General features: G+C 42.5%; 2 protein-coding genes across 3 annotated transcripts in view; both read right to left on the bottom strand.

Moving 5' to 3' along the window:
• DSCAM (DS cell adhesion molecule) overlaps positions 1-20166 on the bottom strand; it is a 333629-nt gene that overhangs the window by 143492 nt on the left and 169971 nt on the right. Inside the window, exon 4 of the mRNA XM_035116259.2 lies at positions 1815-1961. Coding sequence (XP_034972150.1) covers positions 1815-1961 — 147 coding nt within the window. The remainder of the gene's footprint in view (positions 1-1814; positions 1962-20166) is intronic.
• LOC132591994 (uncharacterized) lies at positions 16772-19262 on the bottom strand. 2 transcript variants are annotated; one of them, XM_060273564.1, is made up of 2 exons: positions 19234-19262; positions 16772-19111 (listed from the first exon to the last, which is right to left on the bottom strand). In XM_060273564.1, exon 2 carries the CDS (start codon positions 18366-18368, stop codon positions 17328-17330), a length of 1041 nt encoding a protein of 346 aa, XP_060129547.1. In that variant the 5' UTR covers positions 18369-19111; positions 19234-19262; the 3' UTR covers positions 16772-17327. The 2 variants fall into 2 exon arrangements, with proteins under 2 accessions (XP_060129547.1, XP_060129548.1); XM_060273565.1 differs by having other exon boundaries at positions 16772-18501; positions 18624-19234.

Genomic DNA, 20166 nt, shown 5'->3' with positions numbered 1-20166 from the left:
ACAAGCTATTTTTATTTTCTTTTTAAAGGTACCTATTTCTGGCCAACCACATGCTCATGCCTTTCTCCTGCCACACTGCCAGCCTACTTTTCATTTAGAAGTAATGCTGAGCAGTATGCATACTAGCACGATTAAGTATAAATCAAAAATGAAAAGGTTAACGTGGTTCCTATGTTGCACCTTTGAATTCAAATGTGGGTCTTGGAACTGGACTGGTTAAAGACCTCTGTTCTAGAAGAATCAGTCACCTGCTTTGTCTCCTCTCCCATTGCTGTGCTATTAAAAGACGGGAATCATTGGCTTAACAGAATAACAAGGGTTATTTCCATGAGAGATTAGGAGCCCAGTAGAGTCACATGAAATTGGCTGCCTTCACAATAAGGAGCAGTTTTATTTTCCCATCCTCTGGCCCACCCCCTGACCTGAGTTCAGAGAGAGTCCACTATACCTGACTACTAACTGTGCATGGTGGACCTTCTAGCTAGTGATGCAGAGGTGGGAACAACTACAAAATCTTATTGTTCAGTCTCTCTCTCTCTCCCCCCCCCAACTAGGTAACAAAAGTCTGGAGGAAATGTTGTTAGCAAAAGTGTTTGGCAAAAGGTTTCCACTAGCACAAAGTGTTACAGTCCTCATTCACCAACCATAGATCTCCATCCAAATAACGTCACATTTCTGTCTTAGGGTTGGTTCCATTTGCCTTAAGAATGAAGCTTGTGTTTATCTATTCATCCTTGGAAACACAATGGATCAATTCATTCCAGAGTCTCAGATTCATTGGAAGGGATTGTGATCTAGTCTGTCAAACACACAGTCTAAAGATAAACCTAGCTTTGGGGCATGGAAGCCTGCAAAAGCTCATCAAGGCATTCCTCATTGCAGGAGTGTGATCTTCCTTTTTCCAGAAGATTGTTCCTACTGGTATTAACAGCTATTTTTAGACACGTTTCCCTCTTCAATTGACTTTGACAACTTTTCTCGTTTGTTAAGAATGGACTCAACTCAATATGGTAGAGGCCACCTATGCAGCATATCACTCTTTCCAAAACTCGCCTCTCCACTTTGCCACACATTTCCTGTTTTAACCAAGGCTGCCACTTCTCCTTTGCCACCATTTTGCTACCCCTTTCATTTCTCTGGCATTTGGGGGTTCCTTTGGCAAATGAAGTGCACAGCAGCAACTGTTAAATGAGGGGTGGAGAACTTGTGGCCTTTCGGATGTTGATGGACTCGCAAACCCTTAAGCCTGCATGGCCAATGGCTAGAGACGATGGGAGATCTGTAGTTTCCCACTACAACCTTAAACAGATCTGGATCCTCCAAGGATGTCTACCTTCAAGCTGCTAGACAAGCAACTTCTCAGTCTAAAAGAGAAAAGCAAAAATTTCCCCAAAAGGCTAGATCCTGGGCAGACACAAAACAATGAAGTGTATATTCCTGCATATAAGACTACTTTTTAACCCAGGAAAATCTTCTCAAAAGTTGGGGTTCGTCTTATACGCCGGGTCGTATTTCTTATACAGCGAGTATATCCCAAACTCTATATTTTAACTGGAAAAGTTGGGGGTCGTCTTATACGCCCAGTCGTCTTATACACCAGAATACAGTGGAACCTCGGTTTATGAACACCCCGGTTTACGAATTTTCGCTTTATGAGCGCTGCGGACCCATCTGGAACGGATTCATTCACTTTCCATTACTTTCAATGGGAAAGTTCGCTTCAGTTTATGAACAGACATCCAGAACCAATTGTGTTCATCAACCGAGGTGCCACTGTATATGGTACTTCCTGTTCAGCAAGTGTCATGTCATACCTGATACAAAAAGTCTAGCACTGTTGCTCTGCCGTGTTTCTCCAGTGTATCTGTGCCGTGTGATACATCGGTAGTTATACAATCCATCTTCATTCTGTACATCTATAATATACAAGGCTCCCGTGGATGTGATGAGAAATCTAGATCCTGAAAGACATAAGAATATGTGGAGTTTTACAAATCAGCAAAGCTTTGAGACTCTCCTACCCCAAAGAACTGCAAATTTTCCTGTCAAACACCCAAAATCCACATTGTTGTCAATGATTAGACTCATAAATGATCCGCCGGTGTGTCACTACCTATCTTTAACTCAATGTCACTTCCTAAAGAAATATCATTTTAAAACAACAACAACACACACAGTATATTGTGGAATCGCTTGTAGAAAGATATAATTAATTCAGTATTCATCACTGCTGCAGCGCAGAGAGTGTAAAGATATTTTAAATAAAATGGAAGAGGGGAATGAAATTACTTATTAGATGTGAGTCAGCCAGTGAAAAATATAAAAGCATATTATTTTATGTTAGCACTAAACCTGAGTATGAGATATATCATAATTAAATGGGCTGATATACATAATTACATATGATGATATGAATAATAATGCCGTATCAGACCACACCAGACTCATTACATGAAAAAAGGAAAGAAAGTTTGGAATTAGAATGTGAAGGGGGGGAGCCAATGATATTAAACTTTTAGGTAACATTTGTGTGCTGCCTTTTCTCCAATGTGCTTTGGGCAACGTACATAGAATTTATCTAATATTATTCTAACCACCACTCTGTGAGGGTAGGTACTGCAGAAATATAGTGACTGGCCCAAAGTGACCCAGTGAGTTTTGTGATTGAATGGAGGTTTAAATTTGGGTTGTCCTAGATCCAAGTCCCATCCATTAAACAGCTGTAGAAGAATTCAAGAAGAAAGCCACAGAAGGATGACAACTAGAGTTTGGCAAATGAATTCACCAATTGTATAAAATAGCCCCATGCAGGCATGGCTCTTTGTAAAGGTTAATGCAAGGATTTCTGATCATTCTGATTGTCTGAAACGGCCTGTGTGACTAATCCAAGAAGTAGACAAAGAACAATTTCACCCTTTCTACTTTCTGCAAAGTACCAGCCACAGATATAGGAAACAATGGCCGGAATTCTAAAAAGGTTCTTATAATTAAGGGTTGTTGTTTTTCCAGGAATGTTTCTGTCTCCATTCCCTGAAACCACTCATTTTGGCCCCCAAACTGAAACTGGGGAAATCCACTGCAGCCCTATATGGTATATCTGCACCACAGAAGCCCTGTTTGGCTATTTTTCTTTCAGCACTGCTTCTTCTCCCTGTCTAGTTCCAGCCCCTGCCAGCCATCTTCCACACAGCCCACCCACTGGATCCCTGCCCACAGAAGGGAAGCATACATAAGCTGCCCCTGCAATTATTGCCACATGTCCTTCATCCCCAACCCTCTTTGGATTGGTCTGCCAATAGTCATTTCTTCTTCCTAGGGAACCCTGGAAATGTATTTCTGCAAGGAATCTCAGCATCCAACAAGGTGCACAAAACCTTTACATTCTGTATGCAACATCAACCTTTTTTGCCTTATCCTCGTTAAAATGATGTCAGCCAGACATTAATAGCTACGTATTGCCACATGTCACAGTTAAATCTGACAGTATCCAATTCCCACCAATAGGCACTGTTTAGAACTGCACACATCTTTCCTTATTTTTCTCAACAGATTTTACATACTTACATAAGGCTTGAACAACCAGCTCTGCTAAAACATAAAATGCTAGACATAAAAGATGACAGAAAAAATAGAAAGGGAAAACCTATGTAATTTCTGATAGAAAACATTTTCATTAAAGCTGACAGCTTGTCAAGTATGACAAAACCCAAGTGCTGAACATTTTGGGTGCTGAACATTACTTCAAAAAGTATTTAGAAAAGCCGCATGGATAGAAACAATATTTATTATCCTGTTGATCTTGGAAAGTGCTTTATTCTCTAAGCATATTTAATCTAATCACTCTTGATTTGCTATAACAGAATCCATTATTAAACTTGTCCGCATCACATACTAAATGAGAACTTTTTAAAATCAAAGCTGTGTTTTTTTGTCCCCAGAGAAATCTAAGCTCATTTGCCTCTTTTGCTGTTTGCAACAATTAAGAGAAGGTGGCAAACTTATCCAACAACCAGCTGTCCACAAAAATACACGCCAAATGCCACGGTTTAGATCTACCTTGCTTTTACAACAATTATTGAGTACGCAGTCACCCAGACAATAAAAGGGTAAGAATTATGGCCATAGGTTCTTCCTTGGCTTGGATATACAGTGGAACCTTGGTTTATGAACACCTCGGTTTATGAATCTGAATAAGTGTGCATGCACACGAAAGCTCATACCAATGACAAACTTAGTTGGTCTCTAAGGTGCTACTGGAAGAATTTTTTTTCATTTTGTTTTGACTACGTCAGACCAACACGGCTACCTACCTGTAACTAGTACAATATATAACAGATGCACCTTAGGCTGCTTAAGTTTCCTTGATACCATTGGTATTTTCTTCAGCCTGCGTCTTTGTGGTCTTTAACTCCTACCTGCCTGCTTCAAGGACAACTTCATACTGTAAAGGTAGATTATTCAGAGCAAATAAATCTAGCGGATGCTTTTCTTATTCCCACGCCAAAGAAAGCTGCTGAGTTTTATATCACCAGCTTTAAGGAGAAGGTTCACTGTGGAAGCCACTTGAAGGATTAAAGTTGGCTCTTTCAAGGTTTTTGCCAATGATTTCCTTTATAAATAATGGTCTAGTTGTGACCAGTAGACAGTGCAGATAAACCCATGGGTTGGTTTCCCCCCCCCTTCACATTGATTGATTTTAGGGAAACTCACTCATCTCTTTCCTGCCCAAACATGTAATAGCATTAATATTAGGGGTTGTATTCAATGTAGCACTAAGGTGAATGTTCTGTCAGCACTTGTTCTCTCCCTCTCCTCTACCCGCATGTCCCCTAGATCTGTTCTGGGTTTTCTCCAAATCCTCCAGAGAAAGTTTGGGGACTGTGTGGGGTATATCGGTGGGAGAGAGGAGAAAGCCCTACTGCGCTTGCAGTTATTCAGTTGAATGTCACCCCAAGCTTCCTGTTACACAAGAAGGGGCCAGCGCAAGACTTCTGAATTCCTAAAGTTAAGATTATAACACCATCAAGCATTAGCCCTGATCATAGCTGCCAAGTTTTCCCTTTTCTCGCGAGGAAGCCTATTCAGCATAAGGGAAAATCCCTTTAAAAAAGGGATAACTTGGCAGCTATGGCCCTGATGCATCATAGAATCGAGAACACTTCATATGCTGGTACTCGAGTTGCTAATATACATACAATTAGGATAAATTGTAGCCTAATGCAGCCAATAGCTGTAACTTCATTGTAAGTCACCACATATAATCAATACCACACCACAGTAATTGGAGCTGCCACAAATTCATAGCCCCATGTGTCTTAAATATACTTGCTTCTTAGCTATTTGGATCACTTCATGGGTAACCACTGAGGTAATGAAGAGTCTGTTTGGGGAATAAAAAAGGTTCAGTGCCCATTTTTCCTCATTTGAAAAAAAGCTTCTTACTTAGCACACATCCCATCAGAAAGTTGCTTGGCGGATAATAAACAATCCATGAAATGCAATGTATCAGGATATAAGCATGCACCTTGCACTCATAGAGAAAAGGGTACACAGCAGGTTTCACGGGGCTCTGTTATAACTCTCCCACAACAATCACCTCCACATGTGGTTTACTTTCTGCTCTTCTGAAGAAGATGACAGTCAGTGGGCCATAATTTACCATTAAAAATGCCCAACACCCATGGACAACGCTACCTGTCATCACTTTTTATGCACCAGGGTCAGCATTGAGAGTTGGCATCACTGGGCATCGATTGAGGTCCATACCCCAGTCTGGGGCCCACCGCCAACCCTTACTGTGACCTGGCCTTGCTCTTCCTCCTGATTCCCTCTCCTAGTGAGCAAGCAATGAGTGGAGTGAAAAGAAGGAACAGTAACCTCTATACACTTTGCCCTCTCTTTCTGGTAGATGGTGCCAATTGGGCCCAAGGAGAACAAAACAATGGGCAGTGGAGGGGGTAGTTGCACTCAGGGATGCAGTCATAGCATCTTGCTCAAGGACACTCCAAATATATTTTTAAAATTATTTTTAATTTTCATTTATATATATTACAATTATTCAACCATAATTTTAACATTTCAAACTCTGACTCCTTTCTCCCTCTTTCTGTTTTTTTTTTTAAAAAATATTTTTATTAATTTTCCAATTAAAACCAATTATATCACATTCAATATTTCAAATTATACACATATATATATCAATCAAACCGAATGTTATGCCAAATCATCTAAATAATTTATTTTTGGGTTCCCATGCTTCAAGAAATTGGGAATTCCTCGCAACTGTCCACTGCCGTCTTATTTCTAAAGTTCAAATCGTCCTCCAAGCTCATAATATTCCAAATCTTCCCCTTACAGTCACATAGGTGTTTTCCACTTTCATCCGATTGTTCCAGCTGCTGAGATAAATATCAAACGAAGTTTCACAGATGTTCTTTCTCCTGTGTGAGTTAATCAATCCAGCCTCCCCATAAATCTTCTTAGTGGAGCTCCCTGTTGCGACGAAGTAGCAGCGCCATCTTGAAAGGCTCAAACCACTTTCATTTTCTCTCATAGCCATGAAGATTTACGATTTATTTATCTTTATAGAATTTACAGCTTTTTCAGGCAGGAGACCCAAACATCCAACCATGAACTCTTAGTAAATTAATGGATCTCCTTGCCCTATAGCTGAACTTAGCTTCAGGTCGCTGCTCCAATTTAAAGTGCGTCACAGCTCATAAATCCTCCGAACGCGTCCAGAGCTCCTTCCGTCTGACTAGGGGGGGGCTTTTCTCATCGGCAACTTCACATCTTTAAGAAATATGCTCAGTAACAACAGCTATAGAGTTCAACTCACACAGTCTTTTGCTTCTCTTTCACTCCAAACAAGCCAGGACATCGCGTCCGGGAAGGTACGAGGCAACAATATGAAGAAAAAATAAAAACTTGCTTCCCTTATCGCTCCGTCCCCATCAATCCTTCTTCCAGATGCCGTACATTCTTTGACTCCTCTCACTCAGCAGCTTAAAATTCTCAGCAGTAAACAGCGCTTCTTCCCCTCCTTCTGAAGTATGTCCATAGATTTAAGCCTAATTATCTTCTTTAACCATGGAAATCCCCGCCATGCAGATTAGCGTCCGGGAGTCCTGGCCGTCGTAAGTGCTCAGCCCAAGCTCCCCCCACTCCAAAAACAGTCGGAGTGGGTCTGGGGGCATCGCGGGCCAGCGGCCCCTCTCCGTAACCCCCGGAGAGGGTAGGGGGTTGCCATTTACTCCCCTAGCAACCGCCAAATTCCTTACGAAGGTCAGAGAGATGGAAAACAGGTCCGCCATTCCTGCAGGCGGAAACCGGAACCCCCTTTCTCCCTCTTTCTGTGGTTCTTTACATTTCTTCTCATCTTCCTGCACACTCCAAATTATCTTAACATATTCTTTTATATATCTATTCCTGTATATATCCCATACATATTTTGAAACTGCGGGTTTTTACATTCTGCCAATGTCTTGATCTGTTTACAGTTTGTTTGTAAGACACACCAAATCCTGGAACTGGTGTTGGCATGAACATATGGTCATTTATTTGTTTATCTAAAGCACTTTTATATTGCTCTTCAGCTGAACATGGGAATCTGCTTTCTACTGTGTCAGACCATTGGTCCATATAGCCCAGTATTGTCCAGTGACTGGCAGCAGCTCTCCAGGGTTTCAGGCAGGGGCCTCTTCTATCCCTGCCTAGAGATGCCAGGGATTGAACCTGGGACATTCTGCATGCAAAGCATATGTTCTACCACTGAGCTACAACCTTTCCCCAGCTGAACAGTCTCAAAGAACAGTTGAGGCAAGACAGTATCTTCCCTCTGGCTTACCACATAAAAAGACATGGTACAAAACAAAAAAAGTGATGGGAAGGCAGAAGGAAAAAAGCAACCTTGTGCTCTGGTTCAAGATGCAGTTATGAACTGGGATGGAAATAGTACTGGGAGATAGGAAGCCATAAGGAGTTGTTCTCTCAGCAGAGCCAATGGAGCTCTCCTTCTTCTGTAGCCTGATGTAAGTGGTTGTTGCTATGCGAGGAAGGGAGAGGAAGAGCCATAGTTAGCTAGACACTTGGCAAAGCTAGTGTACACTAATGGGTTGGGGGTGGGGCTTGATACTGCAAGCCTACTCTGTCCAACCATTACAGATGTGCTCTCTGAAAATGGTTGAAGAATCCTACATGAAGGGTACTCTAGCACCTTTAAGATTCTTTTTTCAAAAGAAGTTCTACCTTCTAACTTTGGGGGTGCGATTAATATTCAGCGGCAGATGCAGTGTTTAAAGGAAGTTCGTGTAAGGGGGGAAATTAGACTTGTACACGAAGAAAGAGACTGTGATGTTACCAATGTCAACATTTTACACGCCTAAGAAGGGTATTTATGTAAGAAAGCATCCTCTGTATGCATGTCTGCATCCTTAATGTTTCCATGCATGTGATAAATAATGCAAAGTCCCTGTGTGTGATAAAATATGTATGTGATATATTATATATGAATTGAGCTTTAAGTACGGGCAAAACTGTTAACACACAGGCAGTTGTGGAAGTAAAGTTCAGCTATCTGAAATGTTGCGATCAAAAGAGGGACCATGGAAGAATACCCAGCGTGGTTTACTGGTCTGTGAATTAAGAATTCATAGCACAGACAGCTGGCCAGTTTGGGTGTTTGTGAAGCATAAATAAAGTAAGGACTGATAGGGAATGATTAGAGTGAGCGGGGGCAGAACGAGGGGGGGGGAGCCTACAAAATAAAGATTGCAACAATATAGACAAAAGTATAAACTTGTCCTGATCCATAGTAATCTCCATCCCAAAAAGAGGGAGGCAGGGTCAGTTTCATCAGGACCCTGGACAGCAACAAGGTGGCTGAATCGACTGCAGGAGCAAAGAGGTTCAGACCACAGGCAGCAATCCTTCAGCTGAGAACAGGGAGGACCAACTATCTCAGCACTGGCTTTCTGTGATTGTCAGAGCTTTATAGTCTGGCTTTGAGTAACAAGACTGAAGACCCACCACCTGAGAAGTGCAATGTGCCACTTAAAGGGCCACTGTCCTTTGGTGAAGCCACTGACACCTTCTTTGTAGTGAGGTTTGGGGCTGTGGGGCCTTGGTCAGTGGAAGCACTGCAAAGCCTTTTTTGATCCTCAAAGGAGTTGGCAGTCCCTTCCTCGATATGAGTAGGCAAAGGCGTGCAGACTGGTTGCAGAATCCAATGCTGGCAGCATAAACACAATGTAGTCAGGGATAACAGATAATAGTCCCTCTCCTCCTCAGAGTTACAACTGCCCAGGTACTCTGAGGAGCCAGGATCTGAGCCTATTAAAGAATTTCAATATTAAAACAACAACAACAAGGAATAGAGAGATTTGTAAAGATTTATGGCTCGTTCATGCTAAACCACAGTTTAGTTTAGCATCACATGCAAAACAGCTCATCGAGTCAGACAAGTGATGGGCACAATGTCCCGAAATAAAGTCTGAGGCTTGGCTTACTTAGTAGATTGAAGCAGAACTGGAAGGGGTCAGGAAGGAGAAAATATTCAGCAAGCACCAAGTCTGGGAAGGAAGGGCAGACCCATTAGTAATCACTAACCAGGCAACCAATTCAGACTGTACAAGCAATTTGTCCATCAAGCTCCATGAGAAAACTACCAGTTTTGGCTGTTTCTTCTAAACCAGCTGCCACCCCCATCAAAGGCAAAAAACAAAGTGGAAAGCAGATACAATTAATGAAAACCATCATATATATATATATATTTAAAAAAACAGGAAGTAATGATACAAGTATTATAATTTATCCTGATATTATTTTTGATCAGTATCTTGAACTGAAATTCTGCACCCGGCTTTTATTTTTGTAACATGCTCTGCTGCATCCCTAGGTGAAAGGGGGGGTGGTATTGGCATCTGCACAATGATTGACTGAGCAGCCTGATCATTTGCCAAGCATTATTAAAAGCTCCCTGATATCACTCCAGTGCATTGCCCTTTACAAGCCATCAGCCATCAATCCTAGCCGTCAAATGTGATTACCAGCATGTTTTCTGATGCCACTTCCAAGCCATTAGTCTGATCGAAAAGCTGTGTCTTTGTTCCCAAACATACGTAAATCTACCACGTTGCTTCGAAGTTATGTGGCAACTCATTAGCATGTAAACAGCATTTACAGTGTTAATGCTCCACAAGCTCTCATGGAACGGTTGCATTAAGCTGGGGGGTGGGACCATCTCCAGGGGACATTCACAACGTTTCTTAACAGCTAATTTACTACAAAGGGATTTGAATATGGGGTATAGGTTCAAATCCAGATTCAGGCTGGTGGCTTCACAAACATTGATCTTCAGGTGTATTCTTGGAAAAGAGGGCAACAGGACTATTTGGGCCCATAATGTGCTATATGATGTATAAGAGAGGATTCATTATGGAGAAAAATAAGAAACCTATCAGTCCACTTTAGTCAGAGTCTCAAAAACTGAAAACCAGCATGAGAGCAGAGCTGGTGATATCACATGCCTGATCTAGGGACATTAGTTGTATGTGAGGTAGGATGGAGCCACCCTCCCGACACCTGTATTGCTACTGCTTACCTGGACCAGGGCAAGGGAGCAGCATGATTCAGGCAGGAGCACTGCTGCCATTCAAGCTTCCCAAAATTAACACACACATTGGAACACAGGTATCTTTCAAATTTCCCATTTCTCCAAATTTTGTGATAAAGTTCTCAGCTCATAATATATTAAATGGGCATTTTAAGCTAAAAGCATATAAAAGTTTTAAGTTTAAAGCATATAAAAATGCATGCTTTGTGACAAAATATATTCAAAAGTAAGGCAGCTTTAAAGGTAAAGGTAAAGGGACCCCTGACCATTAGGTCCAATCGTGACCGACTCTGGGGTTGCGCGCTCATCTCGCATTATTGGCCGAGGGAGCCGGCGTATAGCTTTCCAGGTCATGTGGCCAGCATGACAAAGCTGCTTCTGGCAAACCAGAGCAGCACATGGAAACGCCGTTTACCTTCCCGCTGTAGCGGTTTTTATTTATCTACTTGCATTTTGACGTGCTTTCAAACTGCTAGGTTGGCAGGAGCTGGGACCAAGCAACGGGAGCTCACCCCGTCACAGGGATTCGAACCGCCGACCTTCTGATCAGCAAGCCCTAGGCTCAGTGGTTTAACCCATAGTGCCGCCCCTAAAAAATAACCCAGAAAGTAATGCAGAAACAGAATGGAACATACTTGAACACATGTGAGGCTGATATATACCAGAAACAGACTGATTCATGCTTAATCTGCCCGCTGACACCTGCGCATTGACTTGGATATCTGCAGAGGGAAGGCCTACCTGAGAATACAGTATATGAAGACTCACCATCTATCTTAATTCAGGGATGTTGCAGGACCTTGGCTTGCCAACACCAGAGACAGCGAGGTGGCCTGGCTCACACACTGATATTCACTGTGCGAGACCATTATTGAAGAGGAGTATTGTCTCCCCCACTCCCATATCTTCATATCACCAACTAACAAAACATGCCCCTATAAAGATGCCTGGTGTCCATGGACTGGGTGGGAATGGGGATTAAGCGAAGAAGTGGCTCCTTAGTCAGTTAGGGCACGTTAGTGGAAATATGCTCCTCGCCCCAAATTAAAGAGGCTTATTGCAACAAATTTTTGACAACCTTGCAGTGAACGTACAGGATTCAACTCTTTGTGTATTAGACAACTTTTACTCTGGAAAAAAAAACTTTCTGAAGATGCTGCTGCATTATTTAAACAAAAAGATGGTGAGAGACGGGTTGGGCTGGAAGACATTGCAGAATACCCTCAAAAGCAGCCAAAAGTAGGTTAAATTTGAGCTGAGGCAATGGGTAAGGAGTGCTGTCATCTAATAAGGTCTGTTCTCAGTAATTACAGTGACACAATCTGATCAGTGAGGACTAAGTATCTTCATCTGAAAGGGATCGGATGAAATTAGTGCTGATGTAATAAGTACCATTTGTCACTATTAGAGAGAGAGGTGTTGACAGGCCCCTGCTGTTGCCATAGCAACCCTTGCAGTTCGGCATCTCTTTGTGTGGGTTTAAACTATAACAAGTCATAACAGTCTAGAAGCTAAAGAAGATATCGTCAAGGTAACTTAATTACACTCTTTTTCTAAGTTGGGTCATTTAAGGCCACCTAATGCCACCAGAGCCACATCACAGATCTCTAAAATTTGCAAATATCAAAGGACTTCCAGTGGCCTCTGAATTAAATTCTGACTAATCTCATTTTAAAAAAGACACTCTTTCTCAAGAAAAGCAGGTCTCCATGTTGCTGTATTATCAACATTCACACTAATTCCAAGACAAACATGGTAAGATAAAAATCATAATGTGTTGTCTAGTTTATACAATACAAGAAATGCCAGAAAATGAAAATTTATTGTGTGTGTAATTAAATGGCCTTTGTGGTTGTAAATGAGCTCACATCCGAAAGGATCCTGGACACACATCATGTTGGTAAGCACTTTCCAGGAGAAGTCAATTTCCTTCAAACTTCTCTGCTCCTTTCTTAAAAGGAAATCTATGCTATTAAAAGCTGTGCCTACTAATTAAACGTTGTCACCTTTTATTTATTGCATCCACAAGCAGTATCATCCAGAAGGTTCAGAAACCACTTAGTTAATTTTTAGCATCAGCGAGTCACTAGAAAAGCCACAGTCTATAGTCAATAGTTTAATGGTTACTGGTAAAGTTTACGTACGTTACTCACTTACTTTGGATTTCGAATTATAAAGTCTCCTGTAACATATGCCTTAGTTCTAAACCACCCATTCCCTACTACAGCGGGGTACCTAAGCCATATGCATTCAAAGAAACCATGATGCTTTCTGCTCCCCTGGCCAACCATGACATCAAACATCTCAGACAAGAGCATTGAGAAAAATGGCAGAGGGTTCAGGGGTCAAGAAGTATATCACCTGAGTGACAGCACTGTTGGGGCAACACTGAAACTGTGTTGATAGGCTGATAGGCAGAGCTGCCCCCTATTGGTTGTAAGTAAGAAAGCAGGCATATGGAGGTTGGCTATGGGCAGAGGGATGGTAGGGGTATTGTTTCATTCACCTTAAAGATACATCTACAAGTGATGGGGTAGAATTGGACTGTATTATATTTGCAGGTGTGTGGGTGGTTTAAAGTAATCAACTTTCCAGTCACAAAATACATGCAGGTCCTTCTGTTCAAATACTCAATATACAAAAATTCACTTATCCAAACACGATGAATTAGTACCCAAACCTTGCTATACACACCACAAATTCAGATATCCAAACAGCCAGACCTACATGTAGTACTGTAAACAAATAAGCAGTCTGAAAGAAGCCTTACTTTTTCTGTGCTGGTCTGAGGCAACCATTTCACCAGAAACTATGGGGAGGGGGGGGTGATCAGACAAATGAGAGAGCATTTTTTTCTTCCTTATGAGCCCTTTCCCAAGTTTCAGAGGGTTTTCCAGGTTTCCCCCCCCCCATCAATTGGGGGTCACAATTTCGTGGTCAGGGACACATGATAAAAGTCTCCCATATGAATCAATAGAAAACATTGACTCATTATGCAAACGCTCACCTAACAAAGAATTTCTGGAGAACACATTGTGTTCAGATAGTGGGGCCCACATATATTGTGTTTTTGAGAGTGTTGTATCTTCATAACAAAGCAACCAAGGGGTTGAAAGCCTGTGCAAAATACAGAGGGGAAATGCAGTTACTGGGTGGGAATGGTAGAAGGGTTCAAAGTAACATGTATACAGTAGATCCTTTGGTGGTAGCAGTATTTTATTTGATGAAGCAAACGCTAAAGTGTTGGAAACTGAAGAAATGTTTTCCTTTATGAAAATTCTACCGCTAAAGCGACTGTGGCAGTTTGCCAGGTTGCATGCTTAACATTCAGGAAAGAATTAACAGTTGCTGCAGGTAATTTGACTTCAGAGATGTTTCCACCCACTGATGGTTATTTATGGGTTGTACTTTGGCTAACTTTATTGACTGCGAAAATCTGATAAAAAGAACTATTTCATGCTGATATTTAACACTTTTCTTTCTCTGCTGAATACAAATGTTCTGCTTCTTGCTGCAGAGAGTCACCAGCAAAGCATGGAATGATTCCTGTGCTCTGAAAACTGAAGAAAGTAGAACAAATAGATTACAAGGGAACTGGAGTTATGGAGCATTTGCAAGACCACATAAGCAACCATGTCTACCTATGTTATAATTACAGTCTTCGAAGGATAAAGTCAGCACACTGGTGTTTAAAATATTGTTTATAGAATCATAGAATCATAGAATCATAGAGTTGGAAGAGACCACAAGGGCCATCCAGTCCAACCCCCTGCCAAGCAGGAAACACCATCAAAGCATTCCTGACAGATGGCTGTCAAGCTTCTGCTTAAAGACCTCCAAAGAAGGAGACTCCACCACACTCCTTGGCAGCAAATTCCACTGCCGAACAGCTCTTACTGTCAGGAAGTTCTTCCTAATGTTTAGGTGGAATCTTCTTTCTTGTAGTTTGAATCCGTTGCTCCGTGTCCGCTTCTCTGGAGCAGCAGAAAACAACCTTTCTCCCTCCTTTATATGACATCCTTTTATATATTTGAACATGGTTATCATATCACCCCTTAACCTTCTCTTCTCCAGGCTAAACATACCCAGCTCCCTAAGCCGTTCCTCATAAGGCATCGTTTCCAGGCCTTTGACCATTTTGGTTGCCCTCTTCTGGACACGTTCCAGCTTATCAGTATCCTTCTTGAACTGTGGTGCCCAGAACTGGACACAATACTCCAGGTGAGGTCTGACCAGAGCAGAATACAGTGGTACTATTACTTCCCTTGATCTAGATGCTATACTCCTATTGATGCAGCCCAGAATTGCATTGGCTTTTTTAGCTGCTGCATCACACTGCTGACTCATGTCAAGTTTGTGGTCAACCAAAACTCCTAGATCCTTTTCACATGTACTGCTCTCAAGCCAGGTGTCTCCCATCCTGTATTTGTGCCTTTCATTTTTTTTGCCCAAATGTAGTACTTTACATTTCTCCTTGTTAAAATTCATCTTGTTTGCTTTGGCCCAGTTGTCTAATCTGTTAAGGTCATTCTGAAGTGTGATCCTGTCCTCTGGGGTGTTAGCCACCCCTCCCAACTTGGTGTCATCTGCAAACTTGCTCAGGATTCCCTCAAGCCCATCATCCAAGTCATTGATAAAGATGTTGAACAAGACTGGGCCCAAGACAGAACCCTGTGGCACCCCACTAGTCACTACTCTCCAGGATGAGGAGGAGCCATTGATGAGCACCCTTTGGGTTCGGTCAGTAATCCAGCTACAAATCCACTGAATGGTAGCATTGTCTAGCCCACATTTTACCAGCTTCTTTACAAGAATATCATGGGGCACCTTGTCAAAGGCCTTGCTGAAATCAAGATAGGCTACATCCACAGCGTTCCCTTCATCTACCAGGCTTGTAATTCTGTCAAAAAATGAGATCAGATTAGTCTGACATGACTTATTTTTCAGGAACCCATGCTGACTTTTAGTGATCACAGAGTTTCTTTCTAGGTGCTCACAGACTGTTTGCTTAATGATCTGCTCTAGAATCTTTCCTGGTATTGATGTCAGGCTGACTGGGCGGTAATTGTTTGGGTCCTCTCTTTTCCCCTTTTTGAAAATAGGGACAACATTTGCCCTCCTCCAGTCTGCTGGAACTTCGCCTGTTCTCCAGGAATTTTCAAAGATTATTGCCAGTGGTTCTGAAATCACCTCTGCCAGTTCTTTTAATACTCTTGGATGTAGTTCATCTGGCCCTGGAGACTTGAATACATCTAAACTAGCCAAGTATTCTTGTACTACCTCCTTACTTATTCTGGGCTGTGTTTCCCCTGCTGAATCATCTGCTCCATATTCTTCAGGTCGGGCGTTGTTTTCTTTCTTGGAGAAGACAGAGGCAAAGAAGGCATTGAGGAGTTCTGCCCTTTCTCTGTCCCCTGTTTGCATTTCACCATCTTCTCCTCTGAGTGACCCCACTGTTTCCTTGTTTTTCCTTTTGCTACGGACATACCCATAAAAGCCCTTTTTGTTGCTTTTAACCTCTCTGGCGAGCCTGAGTTCATTCTGTGCTTTAGCGTTTCTGACTTTGTCTCTACACGTGCTGGCTATATGTTTGAATTCCTCTCTGGAGATTTCCCCCCTTTTCCATTTTTTGTACATATCCCTTTTAAATCTTAACTCAGTCAAAAGTTCTTTAGATAGCCAGCCTGGCTTCTTTAGGCACCTTCCATGTTTCCGTCTCATTGGTATTGCCTGAAGTTGTGCTTTTAATATCTCCCTTTTAACAAACTCCCAACCATCATGAACTCCCTTCCCTTTTAGTATTACTGTCCATGGGATTTCACCCAGCGTTTCCCTAAGTTTTCTGAAGTCGGCTTTCTTAAAGTCTAGAATTTGGACCTTAGTATGCTTGGTTGCTCCTTTCCGCTGGATAATAAACTCCAGAAGAGCATGGTCACTCCCACCTAATGATCCTGCCACTTCTACCCCACTAACCAAGTCATCACTATTGGTTAGGACCAGATCTAAAATGGCTGATCCTCTTGTTGCTTCTCCCACTTTCTGGACAATGAAGTTGTCTGCAAGGCCAGTGAGGAATCTGTTCGACCTTATGCTCTTGGCTGAGTTTGACATCCAACAAATATCAGGATAGTTGAAATCCCCCATTACTACTATCCACTTCCTTTGGAATGCTTGGCCATCTGTTCCAGGAAGGCATCATCTGTGTCCTCAGTTTGGCTTGGGGATCTATAGTAAACTCCCACAATGAGATCACTGTTGTTTTTCTCTCCCTTAATTTTGACCCAGATACTCTCAATTTGGCTTTGAAGTTTTAAATCCTGGATCTCTTCACAGGTATACATATCCCTAACATATAAAGCTACTCCTCCTCCTTTCCTGTTTGGTCTATTTCTCTTAAATAGATTGTATCCCTCTATTACTACATTCCAGTCATGAGACTCATCCCACCAGGTTTCAGTGATGCCTATTATGTCATATTTAGTTTGCTGTACCAAGAGCTCAAGTTCATCTTGTTTATTTCCCATGCTCTGTGCATTAGTATACAGACATTGAAGACCGTTGATCATTCCCCCATGTCTCTTATTTAAGGATATTTTCGTCCCACCACTAGGTCTGCATGCTGCTTGCTCCATTTGGTCCTTGACATTTGGATGATCATCTTCAGCATTTGATAGACTCCTACCTTCAGGACCACTGTCTCCCTCCCCCACATAAGTCAGTTTAAAGCCCTCCTGATGAGGTTTTTGAGTTTTGTGGCAAAAACATTCCTCCCAACTTTTGTGAGGTGCAGTCCATCACTTGCCAGAAGTCCATCTTCAAGAAACTGCAGACCGTGATCTAGGAATCCAAACCGTTCCTGTTTGCACCATTTGCGAAGCCAGTTGTTCACTTCCCCTATTTTTCCCTCTCTCCCTGGGCCATGTCGTTCAACTGGGAGGACAGAAGAGATGACAATTTGTGCATCTAATTGCTTCAACTTCCTGCCCAGAGCCTCATAATCATTTTTGATCTTCTGTAAGCTATGGCTTGCAGTGTCATTGGTTCCCACATGCACCAAAAGGAAGGGGTATTTGTCGGTGGGTTTTATGATTCCTTGCAGCCGTTCTGTTACATCTTTGATCTTGGCCCCAGGTAGACAGCACACCTCTCGAGACATCTTGTCAGGCCCACAGATCACTGCTTCTGTACCCCTCAGTAGGGAATCCCCAATCACCACTACACGCCTCTTCATAGGCTTGGTTGGGATTCTTCTATGTGCTGTCCCTTCCAAGGTTACCTGCATATTTCCAGAGGACTGACTTGGTTGCTCGTCTTCATATTCCTCATCAACTGTGATGAGGGAGAGATCCTCAGGTGGAGTCTGTTCCTCGTCTTCCATGAGCACTTCAAAACGGTTGTGTAATTCTAAGCACTCAGAGCGATCCCTGGGCCTTCTACTTCTATGAGTCACGTTCCTCCATACATCTGGCTGCTGTGTTGGGGAACTGACCTCCTCCTCAGGGAGATCCCCTGTCTCCTCCTTGGTGCAGACAGTGTGCTCTGCTGCATCCAAGAAAAGCTCCAGCTCTTTAATTCTCTGGAGCGTAGATACACGCCCCTGAAGCTGCTGCACCTTCTCTTCCAGAAGGGCAACCTTGTTTTCCAGTAGGGCAACCAACTTGCAATTGTTGCAGGTGTAGCTACCCACATCCTTTGGCAAGAAAACAAACATTGCACAGGAATTGCAGGTGACAATGGTTGTTCCCTCCACCTCCATCTTGAAAACCTTGAGGTCAAGGGGGAAAGAGGAAGAGGCCTAGGTCCCCCCTAACAAACGTATGAGATTTGCTGCCCTAGGTCAAAAAGATGGGTCACCCAGATCCAAGAGGCAGATCCAAGAGGCAGCAGCCCTAGAAAACCAGCACAAGCACACAAACAAGTAAGAAAACAAATAAGCACACAAACTTACTCACACACAGCCCCAAAAGACAAAACCACAAAACCTACAGAGTGTCTCCCAAGCTCAGCTCACCTTCTGCTCCTTCCTCAGTTGCTGCACTCCAAGCTCTGACTAGCTCCGCCCACAGCTAATCACCTGAACTTCCTGACTCACACTTCTAGGTGAAAGGTCACAGCCAGAAACAAACAAGGTCACAGCCAGAAACAAACACCCACACAAGCCTGGACAGTCACCCAAATCCAAGAGGCAGCAGCCCTAGAAAACCAGCACAAGCACACAAACAAGTAAGAAAACAAATAAGCACACAAACTTACTCACACACAGCCCCAAAAGACAAAACCACAAAACCTACAGAGTGTCTCCCAAGCTCAGCTCACCTTCTGCTCCTTCCTCAGTCGCTGCACTCCAAGCTCTGACTAGCTCCGCCCACAGCTAATCACCTGAACTTCCTGACTCACACTTCTAGGTGAAAGGTCACAGCCAGAAACAAACAAGGTCACAGCCAGAAACAAACACCCACACAAGCCTGGACAGTCACCCAAATCCAAGAGGCAGCAGCCCTAGAAAACCAGCACAAGCACACAAACAAGTAAGAAAACAAATAAGCACACAAACTTACTCACACACAGCCCCAAAAGACAAAACCACAAAACCTACAGAGTGTCTCCCAAGCTCAGCTCACCTTCTGCTCCTTCCTCAGTCGCTGCACTCCATTAAAACACAATCTCCCAAAATAACAATCTGAATACTAAAACTGCCAAGGCTACTGGTTGCCATTTACACCTCTATTATCATCATTAAATAATTATTGTTGTAATGTAAGGTAACACGGAGACCAGTGAGGCAACTTTATCTTGCTAAAGAAAAAAATATGTAATCTCCCTTTGAATTTCTCTCCCCTACTCATCTGCTGTGATGTCAGGGAATGTTCACAAATATTTTATTTGATGAAATGGGGATGTTAATAACTGAATATTTAGTATAATAAAATTCAAGAAGATGTTTTGATATTTTTGTATTTATTTAATCTGGGCTAACGATACAGTAATATTAGTCAATTCTTGTTTGTTTAACCAAATGTATCAATTTTCCATGTGTTTTTCTTTCCTTCTGCAAAAGGGAACAGTGAAAAAGACCTCACACTTGGCAAATGGACAGGAGCAGTTCTGTGCTGTTTCCAGGAACTGGGACAGAAAGAAACAAGAACTGCTGGGTTGTCAGAGAGGCTGACTGAGAAGCAGCCTGGATTAAGGAACTGAGGCACAGTGACAGAAATCCTAGCTATAGATATCCAGGGTAATTTGCACTGGCACAAGTTACACCCGTGTAAATTTAAATTGCCCCAATTCCAAACTCTATTTGAACAGACACTGTCCTTTTAGCTGGCTTACTAGGGGAGGTTGCTAGGTCACATGACCAAGCTGAAATGGGTTTGGAACAGATGCAAGTCTTCCCCCCTCCATGCCCCTGACACACGCCTTTGGGGGATTTACACTAGCATAAATTATGCTGGCTTAAATTTACCATCTGACCTGGGCTGAGGAATTTACACTGGAGCTTTGTGGCCAGGATGAAAAAAGCAAACATTTTCCTTTTTAACTCACATTACCAGGGC

This window comes from Zootoca vivipara, chromosome 4 (genome assembly GCF_963506605.1).
Source record: "Zootoca vivipara chromosome 4, rZooViv1.1, whole genome shotgun sequence".
Taxonomy (NCBI): Eukaryota; Metazoa; Chordata; class Lepidosauria; order Squamata; family Lacertidae; genus Zootoca; species Zootoca vivipara.
The sequence above is the reverse complement of the archived record's forward strand: the minus strand, read 5'-3'. Positions and strand labels throughout refer to the sequence as shown.

Excerpts from the sequence above, each read along its gene's own strand:
- LOC132591994 (XM_060273564.1), bottom strand. The coding sequence starts at position 18,368 with ATGGAGGTGGAGGGAACAACCATTGTCACCTGCAATTCCTGTGCAATG.